This window comes from Melanotaenia boesemani, chromosome 11 (assembly GCF_017639745.1).
Source record: "Melanotaenia boesemani isolate fMelBoe1 chromosome 11, fMelBoe1.pri, whole genome shotgun sequence".
Classification (NCBI taxonomy): domain Eukaryota; kingdom Metazoa; phylum Chordata; class Actinopteri; order Atheriniformes; family Melanotaeniidae; genus Melanotaenia; species Melanotaenia boesemani.
This window is the reverse complement of record NC_055692.1, coordinates 23348581-23363936: the sequence shown is the minus strand read 5'-3', so window position 1 is coordinate 23363936 and position 15356 is coordinate 23348581. Positions and strand designations below refer to the sequence as shown.

Here is a 15356-nt window from a genome sequence, read left to right as displayed (position 1 = left end):
GAGAGGTATCTTGTGAATACATCAAGACGTCAATAAAAATGTAGTTTATTATAAGATAATTTACTTCATGATTGCCCATTACAGCTGAAAACATCTAACAGAGTGACATTAAACCAACTAAACCATATAATTACAAAAAATATCTTAAAGAATTGTCGTGTTAAAAAAAACATTACTATAACTAAAACTCTTTTTAATAAGAACACCTTCATTAATACGGTTATGTGCAACACTAACACCCTGCATTACAGAACACAGACAGGCAACAAACTAGACATTCTTCTTCAGAACAAAAACTAATAAATAAGTTGTTCAGACCCTTAAAAAGAAAGAAAATGGCAAAGATAATCTAATATGTAGATCAGTGTAGTGTATTTATCATACTGATAGAATGTGGAAACAAAGGAAGCAAAAGCAGTGTGATCTGGTTCAGAATAAAGTCAGACCAAAAGAAAAACTTGCTTCTGACCCTTGTGTTGAGGGTGAAGAGAAAGGACTTTGTAGCATGGCAACGATGTGAGTTTCTTTGCAAACACACAATCAAACAAACAATAGAACAAAGGATGGATGCTGTGAACAAAAGGAATCTGTCATATTCAGCATTTTCCACTAGAGGGAGTAAAAACCTTTGTTTTTGGGACAGAGTGTTGCTACGCTCCCAGCCCGAGTGGTCCATCTTTTAACATCACTGCACAGGTCTCATTTTGACAAGTTTGTTTTCATGTTATATCCAAAGCCAGGCACATTATGCAGAGGAGTGTTACAAATTTTCAAATGCTAAAACCCCAATAATAAGCCCTCACACAGCATGGCACAGAGCTAAAGTTACAGATAAATAATAAAGGTCAAAATACAGATTAAAGTTTATACCACTAACCTGCAGACCATAATTTAAGATTAAACCTGCACTGTTTGTAATTTCGGTTTTGAGTAATAAAAACTTTACCAGACTGGTAGAATAATAGGACTTTAAAAAAAATGTCACACATCATACAACAGAAACAAATGCCAACAAATATCTCTGAAACCAAATAGTGTAACTTTGGTCATTAGTTCTGAAGAGACATGTTTGATTCCTTTACCAAAAAAAAAAAAAAAAAACTCAACATATTGGCTTATAGTGTCACACATGACTGATGGCTTAGTTGATGTGGCATTCAGCTTCTTTGAGCTGCAGCATCTTTGTGCAGAGATGAAACATCGGGTGTAGAGCAAAAAGGGATGAGGGTGATGAGGCGGGAAGGACACAAACTGATAATCAAGTTAAGGCCATTGATGTCTATCTGAACTCCAGAGGGGCTTGAGAAGAGTGCAGTCCATTCAGAGAGGCATGAAAAGAGCACTTTCCAATATTCAGCTTTCCTCCCTCAGTCGTCGGCAACAATGGACAGTGCGCGCAACTCACTGAGCTTGGCCTCGGTCTCCCTCTCCCTCTGCTCATCAGTCAGCCCTGCCTGGTCGATCTGGTCCGTTAACTCGCTGAAGATCTTGTACATTTCAGTAAAGTACACAACCTGTTGGCCAAGAGAAAAAAAAGAGTCAGTGATGACAGAAAAGATATATATACACACAATCCTTCCTTTCCTGGGAGAAAAAAAAGGCAGGGTCAATCCAGACACTTTTCTTAAATGCTTCTCAGGAAAACCTTAACGTCCAGACTCTGCGTGACTCGCACTTTTACTTACACACGTCTGAAGCTGCTGGTCTCATGCCTCCTCAAGCTTCCTAATGAGAAGTGATTTGAGAAGAGAAGAAGGAACCCACAGAAATCAAATAACTCTGACAAAGCCCCAAAACCCAGCATTTCAGTGGGTAGTGACCCTGCTTTTTTCTCCCAATCTGAACAAGAGATAGAGTGTTCACTGAAAGCTTTCTTGACACTTCCCACCCCTGCTTCTTCCCCTTAGTTCATGAGTCAGGCTCCCTAGAGAGTTGCTTTGATGATTAATAGACTTTAATCACATTACAAGACTCCAGAAGAGTGGGCAGAGAATGAAAGTACAGGGAAATACAACCCCTTGAAACCCACACGCACATCTCAATATTTATTCAAGCAGCAATGCAAACGATGCCATGCTCTAAAGGGGCATCACTGGCGTCTCTGAAACTGCATACGTTTTCCTTTGTAGGCAGGATCAACAAGACTAACCAAGATAGAGGGAAAGAAATTTACTCAATCACTTTAAGCATCACAGATTAAAATTCAGTTGTTGGCTTAGAACTTTGTCATAAGCTAAATAAACTGTCTGTTGAAAGGAATAAAGTCAAGTCTTGAAACCACCTTGTACAAACTCAAGTGCTCACTCTGAAAGACATTGCCTGTTTATACCAATATTTGCCACCTAAACCACATGAGTGGGCCATAAGTATTGGGTTACTGCTGTTTGTAGGGGTGAAGCGGATAAATTTTTTTTCCCCAAAAAGTGGCTTGTTGATAGGGCCATCGGAAATGTCCATATGACCAGTGATGAAAATGTACACCAGATCAGGGTTCCCTCTGTAGCAAAGGCTATTATTACAATTACTTGGGTGACCGCAAGAAGTAAATGAACCCTTACAAAACTCTGACAACCTACAATGGAAAAGATTAACTGTTGTATAGAGTTTTAATTTGTATGACCTTTGTGCATTTTTAACATACCAGTCTGTTTAATACTGCTTCATATCTATACTGAGGTTACATTTTGACCTGAACTGTACTGAATAATTCAAGTTTCACTCTATCAGTAAAACAATGAGAATCTCTTATAATGTGTCCACTGTAAGACAATTGACTGAGAACAACATCTTTAAAGCATTTTTTCTTAAATAAATACAACATTTCAATTCATTAGCATTTGTATGAGTGAATAGATCGGGTTGGCTCTCCCACTGGAAATTGCTAGACAACACTTTATGGTAAAGTTGAAGGCTCACAACAAAAACAGCATTTTGCCTTTTTTTTGTCCTGCTGCTGGTAGAGAGGGAAGCCAAAGATTAAATTAAGCAGAAGACTCAAGTGTAACCCCCCACCCCCCGCTCCCCCCAGACTTATGGATGTGTGTTGTGTGAGACTGTAAATATTCTTTAAGTAAACACAGAATAAAGTACTAATCATCACTAAAATTAAAAATGAATTCTTGCATGACACAGGTAAAAACTTGTAATTTATAGCCTAAGTAGAGATTTGTGTCGAAAGTTGTTGAACAGAGCATTTGCTAATTTTAAGTTCAAAGTGCATCACAGAACTCTTTAACTGTCATTAGGTCTAGGATTATCTAATTTACTAATTACAAGCGTGCCAGTGATTGTCCAAAGACGGGAAATGAGATGACCAGGCATGTCTCGGGAGGGGAACAACCAGCTGCTTTAAGAAAAACTTCAGGTTAGAAGGCTTGCAGGACTGCAGTGGAGCCAGACAGATGAGGCCTTCCTCACAGCAGTGTGTGGCGTCACTGGGGGTTAACCACATTAGGACAGTGTGCAGGGAGACAGGCGGCCCGAGTTATACACAACCTTCATCAGACACTTTATACACTGTTGGAAGGGTGTGTCTGTGCAGCTGTGAAAGCCTCCTTGTGTCCGTTTCTAGTGAAACTAACTAACCTGAGCCCGGATGAGTGCTTCAAAGCTGGGCTGGAAGTAGTCGATGCGACTCTGGTAGAACTTGGGCATCTCGTCTAGCAGCTGCTTGTTCTTGGCCTCAAAGTCTTCTTTTACCGGTCGCAGCTCTTCTGTTGCCTGGAGTGGGTGGGAAAGGTTAGAAAAATGTTTTGATTCATTTTACACATTTAATATTTTTCAACAAAAATATCTAAAGGAGTTTCAAATTCAGAGAACTCATACATGCAAAGAAAAACAAGTCACATTTAAGTAAATGCATTTTACTTGATCACTCATTAGACTTCTTCTCTTATTGTTCAGAAAGATATCTGCCTAATTCCCACAGAGATGCAGTGCAAAAAAGGCTGTAATCACAACCACAGTGAGGAGGAGTGGGTAATGTGGGCAGACTTGGCTGTGAGTGGACTCCAGAACCACTAATATCGGTGTGAATGTATTAGTGGGTAGTCTACCGTAGGCATGGAGTTACAGAATGCACAATGAATAAGTGTGAGAGGGTGAGACATTTTATTAAGAGAAAGGGAGAGTTGTAATGTTCGTACAGCAACATATTGTTTATCAGCTGTATTATAGTACGGTCATTCCACCTTTTTTCTTCCCCCCGCCCCCCAACACATGCCAGTTGAAATGGCAAACAAATGCGGAGTGAGGATCATTTCTTTAAGTGCAGAGGAATTCAAAGGGCAGGGATGTAGGGGCCTCTTCAAGGCTTTGTTCCCCTGACAGTGCTTTTCTCAGTGTATGTGTGGGTGGCTCACCATGTGAGGATGTGTTAGAGGCAATAGCATAGGCAACACTACAGCACTATCTGTGAATGTGTGTGCTTCTGTAGTGGCCTTATGGTGTGTGTGTATGTGTGTCTACAATTCTCAATTACGTGCCTGTAGATGTGCAGCAGTGCCTTTTTGAAAAGGCACTACTTGAGAGCCTGGTAGCTTGCGTGGGTGAAGGAGTGCACATGTACAGTATGCATGTGCTCAACTATTTTTGTTCATATCCAGTCAGCATTTGTGTTGTTCTCTACTTCTTGTGTTTTATTCACAATACATGCAGCATGTAAGAGTAGCTGAACTCTGCTCCCCTGGAGTAAGAGGGAACATTTGAAAGGACCAAACAGGTGCACCAATGCAAACTGACAGTACCTGATGCAGTTTGACCATATTTGGCCCGGTTTTTTCTTTCTCTTCATATTTCTCCACTTTGGATTGCAACCGTTTGTAATCCTGCAGCGCTTGTTCCCGACGTTTCACTGCCATATTAAGACTGGGGAAGACACCGCTGTACCTGAAACAAAACAGCAAACAGAAAACTTAAGCTGACCTGGAGATTAAACAAAAACATGCAAAAATTTGCATGAAAAAAAATAAAGAAAAATATAAAAAATTCATCAAATAAAATCCCAGATTCAGACCAGGGGGAAAAAAGGGGAATTGTTTTGAAAGAAACTGAACTTACTGAAAACACTTCATTGCTCTATGAAATTTACAGACATGCTTCTGCGTTGCATCATCTCAATAAAAACCATTATGATTTAATAAAATTGCTCTCTACAACATCTTAGTGTAGAGGTGCTCTCAAACCCCAAAGGACAGCTCTGCATTAAGCTTTCTCTCTTCTATTATCTAATTACTATTGTTTAAAATGGAATGAAACAATTCATTTTGAGAAATTATCATATTCCAAATGAAAATATATTCTTGCAACAAGAATCCTGGTCTCCCGCACTAAAAATAGGAAAACATTCATCTGTAACTTAGCAACAGGAGTCTGAGCTTCATCCTGGGACTTGTTGCACTGGGTTTGTGGCTGCTTTTAGTGGGAATCAGGATTACTGTACACAAAAGTATACATATCAAACATAATAATGTTTTCTAAGTAACTATAGAAAATATAATACAATATTTTAAAACATTCTTAAATGCATTAAATGCCAAACATTTCTTTAAAAGATGGTAGATAAGTTCTATTTGCACAAGTGTTGAAGTGCAATGCAAAATACAGCAAAGAGGAATGTGAAGGGATGCAGCCTTTTAGGAACTTTAAGCTAAATCCTGGCTAATATTAAAAAAAAATCTACAAGGAAAAGAAAAAAACAACCATTATGAAGCTTTTTTGTTTTGGTATGTCTAACTCATAAACAGAAACAAGTGAAAATATTTTTCATAAGCAGGCTCCTAAATGATTCACACAGATCCATGTGAGTCAGTAACAAGAACAATTGTAATGAAGATTTAGAGAAACCTTTTTTGAATGAGTCATTTAAAGCATTTTATCAGCTGTGTAGGCACACTACTACAATAGTTTATTATGTGAGCCTCTACCCATAGCGTTATTAGCCACAATATGTGTGGGCTACATGATTTACGTTTCTCTCTCAATGCCAACCCTTGCCCTGCTCTGTGCAGCAGATGAAGGAACCACTGGGAACCTGTGAATTGATTGTGAAATCCTAGATTAAAACTGTGTTGGCATTGCACACTACAAGAGGCTGAGGGGAAAGGGGGTGTGGGGATGGGGATCAGTCTCACACAAGCAGAGATTGTTTCCGACAGGAAGTTAAGCAAGGAGTGGTCTTGTAGTGTTTGAGTGACATCACAGAGTGGAGCCCAGCCCAGCCCCACAACCCACGCTCTACTGCTATTTATAAAATAATACTTTGGTCCAGTTTATGGTAGGGGTGGATGCCGATCCTCACGTCTACTATCTGCTCCAGTGTACACATACTTGAAGTGCCAAGGGATTATGTAATTGCCCTCTAGGCATGACTGCTCTCCAACACAATCCTTCTGGCTGATGACAACACAGCAGCAAATAAGGCTTTTACACGACAAAAAGACTGACAGTTTTCACTAGTGCAATTCACCTGGCGCCATTTCCTCATAACAAACCACAATGGCCTCCTGTGTGCAACCACTAGTGATCCCACAACGACCCTACCAAGGGGTCAAGGGTGCAGAAAGAGTTGTACGCAAATCCTGTGCCTTATTAACCCATTCCTGTCCTTTCCACACTGGATAATGAGACCTCACTGATAGGTTTAGTGCTCTTTGTATCAACTCGGCTGTGTTCCAGGCTCCCAAGTGAGAATATAGTGCAATGGTCCCAGTTAATATCACAAGTGCATTCTTTAAATTGCCGTTTTCTAAAACTAGCCAGACACTGAACATTTCCCTCGATGTCCGAGCAGGCTGGATGACTACCGGTCACCCAGAAAGTCTGCATTTACGGTCAGATTTGAGGGCTGTCTGGTATACCCTTGGCCCACTTGTAGCATCTAACCAGTGTCCATGTGATAGGTCAGGGTGTGGTGAACAGACTGGATAGAAATAGCATCTGGACTAGAGTGTGTGTTTATGAGCAGCTGCCAATCCACAGACAGGCCAGTCTGATCTGTCAGCCAAGCCCTAGTCTGGTCTAGACACCCTCAGTCTGTGATGCTGGCTGTCTATCTTTACTATCACCATAGCATAACTCATTTCTACAAAAAACATGCAGCAAGCTACTAAAAATATGTGAAAGTGAATTGTTTATGTGCAAATTGTTGCTTATATGTGTCACATTCACAGATGAGGACTTAAGGTTACATGGAGTGGTAAGCTTTGCTGAAGTATGCTTACTGTGAATGTAATATAGTATACCTTCCACCTGTAAATGGTTTAGGTGCATTAAATCGTAGGAACCTTTATGTGACACACATGCTACTGAAGCCTCCTTTATCTCAGGGTAAAAAAAAAAGAAGCAAAAAACAAAAATGAAAAGCCAAACACCAGATATAACTAGGAAAAAACATCTGAACAGCAAATCTGGGCAAAAGTCAAAAGCAGGCTTGACTTCCGTCTCACCCAAAAGAGCAACTTAGCAGAAAGGGCTAGGTCAGGAGGCCTAGATAACACAAATGCCTTGATACCCACGCACTCCCCTGCCTTCCCTGTGATGTCATTCAGTGATCCTGTGTGAAACTATGAAACTAAGTGTCTAGACCTGACAGAAAGAAAGACACGTAGAAGGCAGGGAGCTGCTTTTACATTTGTTTACTGCATTTTACCAGACATGAGTATGAAGATACCAAAAATTTTAAATAGCAATCACACATGGACACAATCATAAAACCTAACAAACACACAATACATACACACATACACACACACCAGTGAAAGTCTTCCATTAACACACCGATCTTCTTTTCAACTCTTCTCTAATTATCTTTACAATGCCACAAGATCAGAGTATTCTGAGCTAAGCAAACAACAAAAAATATTCATTAGTGAAGGACTAATGGAATCTTAATGGAAGCTTTGAAGCATGGCAGCTCTTGTGTCTTGGTTTTCTATAAAAGACACCTTCATAAACTAATAATTGATAATGTTGCATTTATCAGGAGAGTACAAAGTAAAACAGAGGTCAGTTTACTTGGCAATGAAAGTTGAACTTACTTCCTCTGCTCAATTTTAGAATCATGCAGAAGCAAACTTGAGCTGTGGTCTAAAATACAGTCTTTGTTAATACAGCACACCCCTCTACAAGTCTGGGCTGGTGTTTGCATGTGTGTATACACTACACTGAGTGTACACCGTCCTGAAACAGTTTTCTTCAACCAATCCACAGCTTTGGGCCCAGGAAGCTGGGCCTTTTGCCATATTCTGAGCCTGCCCACACGTCCGCCTGCCGCCCACCAGGAAGAGGAAATTAGAACCATTCCATCCTGTCATTTCTCCGCCACAAGAGCACATGAAGGAGAGAGGGCTGAACGCAGACACTGACCTAACCTGGTCATGTTTTTACAGACTAGTTTCTTTGCATTGTTTGTTTTATAAAATGGCAGCTTTATGGTTCAACATAAATGTGCTACACAACACCATGCACATGTTCTCTTACAAAGCACATGTTTAATCCCATGGGAGGAACCAACAGGAGGAAGTAAAACCTTAACAAGCACTCCAGGAGATGAGTGGGATAGTCCAACCCCGCCCTTCAGTACCTCTGCTGTGCAAGCATGTGTGTGTGTGCGTGCACAAAGTGAAACTTAAGGAATGGAATTGCAGTCACTGCCTTTCAAACGGGGGCGAATAATAGGAATGAGAACAAAATGAACTTTCTTCCAGACACACTCACCACAGCAACTCTGCTCAATCCCACATTAATTTTTACAATTTGTGTTACTAGACTAAATGCCTTCTTGTGGTCCTGCATTACAGCTATGCTTTCTGCTCTGTAAAGGCTCATTTAGGATCCCCTTATAAATGTAAATTGTTACGTCCATCACAGACATCGTCAAATGTCACTCTAATGTGTCCTTTAAGTTGGCATGGTTGTTAGACAACGCATCCACTAGAGGGCAGTGCAGAGTTTTGAGGTCACCTCTGAGTTCTGCTGTCAGTTTTTTGGCAATAGAAAACATGGTGATGATGGAAAAGATTATGATAACGTAATGCACATTCTCAGAGAAAGATATTTAAAAGACAGCGCAGTAGCCTGCAGCAGACTGTGCGTCCATTAAATGCATTGCAGCTTCTTCATTCCTTTTGCTGGTCACATGTGCACTTTACTGCGCAACACTGCCCCCACAGTTTCCAGTAATACTGATGTTTGCTATGTATCCACAAGCCCTCTGAAAATTACACACAAAGGGTGCAGAAGACCAATGCGTATGCATATTAAGCATAGAGCAATGAGCATGGCTACGCTAAAAGGATAAAAGACGCTATGGGCCACTGGACTTTATATTTCCAGAATTTTGAATGGATTTAAAACACAAGCACAATAAGCCACAAAATGGAACTGAAGAGCCTTTACAATACTTTTCCAAATTCCTCTAAATATTCTAGTTGAGAAAAAGAGTAATCTGTCTTTCTGGCACTTTAAACAAATATTGGAAGACAGTTTTTAAAGGCATATAGCAGTTATACAAGAAATGTAAAAGTATGAGGAATTAAGCAAATTAATTTATTAATATTTAAAAAATACACTTACTTTTTTAGAGGGTCAATAACTGTCTTCTGAATTTGGTTGACCTGTAATAGAAAGAACTGTTGTTAGTGTAAACTATACATATCATCAGGGAGAAGATAATACAAATTGTTATTCATTGTCAAATTGAATTACACAAGAAATGAAGTAGCTTCTACATATTTTGCTCATTAGCTACAAGTACTGCTGAAGCACAAACACCAACAGTTGTGTATAATTCAAGCATAGCAATCAAAAAAGAGAAAAAGAGGAGGGGGGATTGGAAAGAAACTTTCATGACGTTGACTCCTTTATTGTACACAAGCCCTGAGGAGAAACCCCTGAATATTCATTGAGCCTGTGATACAAAAGGATAGAACTGTCAAGGGACAAACATGAAAGAAAAGCCCAACTGATTTTAAATCCTGTGCAGGGTGGGTTGCCTTACAAGATGAAAGTTCTTAACAAACAAACATTTTAACAATAACAGTTTATATTTTCCATTTTTTCCTTCTGGTTGTCAGAAATGACGGGGGAGAGAAGGAGGGCAAGGGGGGTGTTAAATGGAAGTAAACGAACATCACATCTTGAGGCCTCCAGCCTCATAACCAAGTCGCATCAACAGAACTTTGTCAACAATTAATAAAGTTTCTAGCATCATTTACATTGCAGATTTAAAAATGATTGTCTTAAAAAAGCAAACATAACAGAGCTGCATTAAAAAGGAATTCAAGCAAAGTGTCAAGCATGCAGGAAACAGTGAAATAAATTTAAAGAATGATATGCAAAGTGACAGCTCCATGAGAACAATGAGCAGCTCCAGTAATCATATGTTCACTTGCTATTGGAAGGACAGTCAATCACACAACAGCAAGGAAGTAAGATCGCAGCTGCGCTTTGAAAAAAATGCCCTGACCATCTATGAGAACATACAGCAACACTCACTGTTTCACACAGGCAGATTTCCAAGTACAAAATGGTTGATTGTGGTTTGAGGGAAAACAGAGAACCAATAACAAATAAGTACATGGGAATTCACATTTTCTTTGTTTTACATATTCACACCATCTCCCCCTCCCCGACTTGAGCTGCGCTGCTGCTTTTAAGGTGAGAGCATGCAGCGAGGAGGGAGAATAATAGCGGTAGATTTGCTTAAGCATGCTGGTGCCCTCTACCCTCTGCCCCTTCCCACAGAGGGGGGAGGGGGCAGAGCTATTCCTTGGAGGCCCAGCAGAGCCTGAGGCCGATGCTCAAGCAGCAGTCTCTATCAGTGAGTCACGGGGCAGAGGCCATCCCGGCACACAGGCCTCCCAAAAATATACACAGATCGCAGAGGAAATCAATATCCCTCCAAACGGAGCATCCTCTATTGCGCCGCCGCCATCTACACTGGGGCTCAGCTTCGGTAGCAGTGTGCCGGCGGGGCTGTGCGCCCTCCTCAGCCCCAGAAATAAACACACAGACCTGGGCCACTGCTGCCTTCATTATTGCTGCACGTTTTATCTGCTGGCTCTCTCACTTGTGAGCCCTGCGGCAGAACATCTCGTCTCAACACGGAGAAGAGCAAAGGGTGGATGCTTTTTTGTCTGTTTTGTTGGCGCAACAAGGTTTTCTGTTGGTGCCGTCAGAAACAACAGCCAGCTTGAAGGGAGAAGTCAGAGTAGTGCTCCATTGAGTTGTACAGGATTATAAACACCTAGGAAACCTAGAGGTGATACACAATGCAGACTGACCAGAGAGTTCTCACAACCACTATTTTGCCTTAAGCTCACTTTTAGCCACTCTTCAAAAAGGAGCCACACAACTCAGCCCAAATCTGGAACAGAATATTGAGCTGAGGCAAAGATTTTTATTTGGTAAGACTGAAAGAAGAGCAGTGAAAATCAGGTAAGAACGAGCTGTCAAAATCTACTCTTTGATGCTGAACATGCCTTCAGATAACATAGGCAGAAAGGGGTGGACTTAAAAATATGAAACATTGCTTATACATTTACAGTCAACAGTGTGTAGCAGCATGGATTTTCTTCAAATTTCGAAAGATAGCAAAAATGAGAAAAAAGAAGATCATTTCACATTATATAACATATCTGAGGAATGTAGTACTCTTGTGAAAACAGTCCCACTGGCAGGAGTGTACTCCTGGGCACTCAACCAAGCCGTACGCAGTCCAGGTCACAAACCACACGCTTTGTCCAACCTATATTTTACTTTGTCTAGTCACTCAAAATGGCTCCTGTAAACTTTGATGAGCTTTGAGTCTGTCTGAAAGACTGGTATCGTAATGCACAAGAGGCAAGGAAAGAAAATGAAAGAAAGAGACAGTACTTGTTTATCTTCACCCTAAACTTTTACCATGATTTATATTCAATAAGACTTTCCTTTTCTGTGTGACATGAAATTAGTGTCTATCAAATATTTTAAAAGTTCTTGATATATTACAAATAAAAGACAAAACCAATTATTGGAATCTGCGTCCCTTACACACTTTGCCGAAAGGTTAGTTTAATTTGACAGAAACTATTCATGAGTTTTCATAGAAAACTAATCATGTCTGTTCAACCACATGCAAACATTTTGCCAGTGATATTTGGGTATTATTCCTGCAATGCTATACTATGGCTTTGCCATGGAATAACAAGATAATCAACTTTCAACATTTTTAAAAAAGTATTATTTTTTCCCCTTTATGGATCATCGCTTTTAGAAAATGTCAAATTGTTTTGCTTACAAAAATCTGAGAAGAAAGCAATATGTGCAAAATCTAAAACACCTACAAGCAGAAAATGAGTCAAGAAGACAAAGATGAAAAACAGTCAATCGGCATATGCCTTAGTGTGATCTACTATGGTCTCTCCTGTATTTTTATTCCCACTTTAAATGTCTACTCTTCACAGTGTAGTGCCTTAAGGATACACACATGTGCTGCCACTATGATTCACATTATAGCTACCTGTGGCGATTGTTCTAATCAAATACTGAAGTGTACAAGGTAAATAAACTCAAAAGGCCAGAGAACAGATATTTACAAAGTATTGTTTGAAAAAGCTTCATGGCCTAAAGTTATTTTAAAAAGTATATCTATGAACAGGCCTTGGGGAACTTACAAAAGTGAGAGCATTAACATAAAAAATGCTTTTCAGATCAGCAAATACAAAAAAATGTGTTCTTACAAAAAATATATACGGCATGATGTACATAAATAGACAAGACCCTATTTTGGCTAAACTGGAAGAATGAAAAAGACACTTGATTTCAGACTGCTCTCCTGAGTCCTGGAGTGTTGCTTTATTTTGTGCAACAAAAAAACTTGTGTTTCCTTCCCCACACTTGCTTATTAAATCTACTCTCTCACAGCTGGTGAGAGGGAGAGGAGGCAGCTGCAGCGCAGACAGCCAGAGAACTGAGCATTTGCGCAAAACTGTGGAGAAAGTACGAGTCACCCTCCTTTCTCTTTAAATCAGGTGGGCTTTGCACCCATTGGGGATGCGAGGGCTGTGTCAAACTCTGACACTCGAGGGTCGCTATCCTGCTGATTTATGTTGTTTCCCTGCTCCAACACACATGATTCAAATCAAATGGATCCAACAGCTTCTCGCCAATTTCTTCACAATGACCCATTAATTTTAGTCAGATGTGTTGGAGCAGGGAAACAACAAAAACCTGCAGGATGGCTTGAATATTGGCTGAGACATTGTGAGTCGTGCTCTGCTATAAACGCATATATGCTTATTTTCTTTTCTTTTTCTTTTTTTTCTTTTATTAATGCCGTTGCTGATCTTTTGTGACGTATTGTGAGCATGCACACCACTGGCAGGTTGAGCTTTTGACCCATGAATCCACTAACTTTCCATTCTCGTCCGTTTCACTCAGTCAAGCCCATCTCTGTTTATTCATAACACATAGATATATCCAACCCTTACTCCAGAAACAGCACATCCATGGTGACATGCAAAATTAGCCCGAGCTAGAGTGTTACACTTCTTTGTGTTTCAAACAAAAACTTAATGACCAATCACAAGGAGATCCATGCTTGGTCACACGTGTATTTCAACTGTTACAGAGGCCGAGGGAATTAACACAGATAACCACTCATTAATTTAAGGGTAAGTAATAAGCAGAGAAAAGACGCACCAAGAAGATGTTCTAAGACACAACCTGCCTTTTTTTCTGATTGGCTAATATACTGGCTCTCCCAAGCTTTATTGTTTGAAAGCAGTTTCAATTTAATACTTGGAAGGAAACTGGATTGAGGAGTCTTAAGGAACCCCAACAAAATATACATGGATCTTCCTCTCATTTTTTCATTTGACGGAAATATGTCATAGAGATTGGAAAACTTTAATCCCTGCAGCTGTGAAGTCACAATTTTAAACCTCATCACAGACACATTTTTAAATAAATGAAACACTAAAACACAAAATATGGAGGACAGAAAACAGTTCAACTTCTGAAATCTCTTAATGAAGTGAACAGCAGGTTTACTGAGTTGTTCTAAATATTCCTAAAGTTCAGATCTCAGATAACATGTCGACATTTATAAAACCTATAAAATCTACAAAGAATATTGGATCCATTTTAAGACATAATACGACTCAAAGATTACTACAATAACAGTAGATTCAGCTTGTTCAGACTTTTTAGTTTTTACTACAAGGACAAAGTATAACCCTGTTATAGAGGAAATGTAACCTTCAAGCTTCAATATTTTGGCCACAGGTTGCATCTTGCAGCTGGTAAGTGAAGCTGTTCATATCTCAACTTTGCATCCTTGTTAGATTTTAGGGCAGTTCATATTCATATTCCTATGTCTCATATAGAAAATATATTTCTGCATGAACACTGAACAGAAGCTGGAACTGAAATTATTAAATCACAAACTAAAGTGCAACATTAGTCAGAAAAATCACAATTAGATTTTTTTTTCCTTATCTTGTTAATTTTGTTCAGGCCTATTAGGCGCTTTATAAACGGCTGGTTACAGCTGTTCTTCTCTCTGAAGGAAGAAACAAGTGGCTTCTTGCTTGCTTTTAATACTATATTGGTGCACCATTAGTGCAAAAAAAAAAAAAGTTAAATGCAAAACAAATGTCTGTTTCAGTAAGCAACACAAACAATACAATATATTGGATCACTACACAAGATGTGCGTAACTCCTATGAATTTTGCAGCAGGGAAAATGTTCCTACTGAGTAAAGGCCCTTCAATTGTAGTTATTTTAGACACAAGTGAGTCACAAATGCATCGTTTTTCACAACTGATAACCAGCAGCTTCAGCTTATAGAGGATGATGCCGCAGATGCTTTTCAAAAACAGCAGAAGGGAAAGACATACGGATTGTTTATAGTGTACAGGCAGCTCAATATTGCTAGTGTCAAAACATCCATTTTCAACAGAATTATGTCTAACTTCCTCCCTGGTACATGAGAATAAAGAAAATTACACACAATATCATTCTAACACCAATGAAAAGTGCAAGGACAAAGCAGAGAAAGACAGAAAAGAGCAAGTTCAGGAGTGAGTGAGTGAATGAGCGAGTGAGTGAGCGAGTGAGTCAAACCTTTTCCTGATTGAAGGAGTCCATCCTTTTCATGGCTGTATCCAAAGCAGTCATGGACTCCAGAAAGGAATGGTCCTGTTCACATAGCGGGTTACTCAGTAGATCTGCTGAAATCTTCACTGCTGCTTTGGACATAGCTGGCAGCCACAAACACACAAAGCAGGGAATAGTGTTAAACGCCATTAAATAACACTGTCTGGATTTGAACTGGGTGTTAAAAAAATCAATTTAAGAGTTTGAATCTATTCAC

The 15356-nt window shown here is 39.7% G+C and overlaps 1 protein-coding gene across 1 annotated transcript in view; it reads right to left on the bottom strand.

The window, feature by feature from the left end:
* Window positions 1-31: 31 nt before the first annotated feature.
* bin3 (bridging integrator 3) overlaps window positions 32-15356 on the bottom strand; it is a 35286-nt gene continuing 19961 nt past the window's right edge. The window contains exons 5-9 of the mRNA XM_041999168.1: window positions 15107-15243; window positions 9574-9614; window positions 4746-4887; window positions 3586-3720; window positions 32-1514 (exon numbers count right to left, since the gene is read on the bottom strand). Of these exons, the coding sequence (XP_041855102.1) occupies window positions 1368-1514; window positions 3586-3720; window positions 4746-4887; window positions 9574-9614; window positions 15107-15243 (602 nt within the window). The 3' untranslated portion in view covers window positions 32-1367. The remainder of the gene's footprint in view (window positions 1515-3585; window positions 3721-4745; window positions 4888-9573; window positions 9615-15106; window positions 15244-15356) is intronic.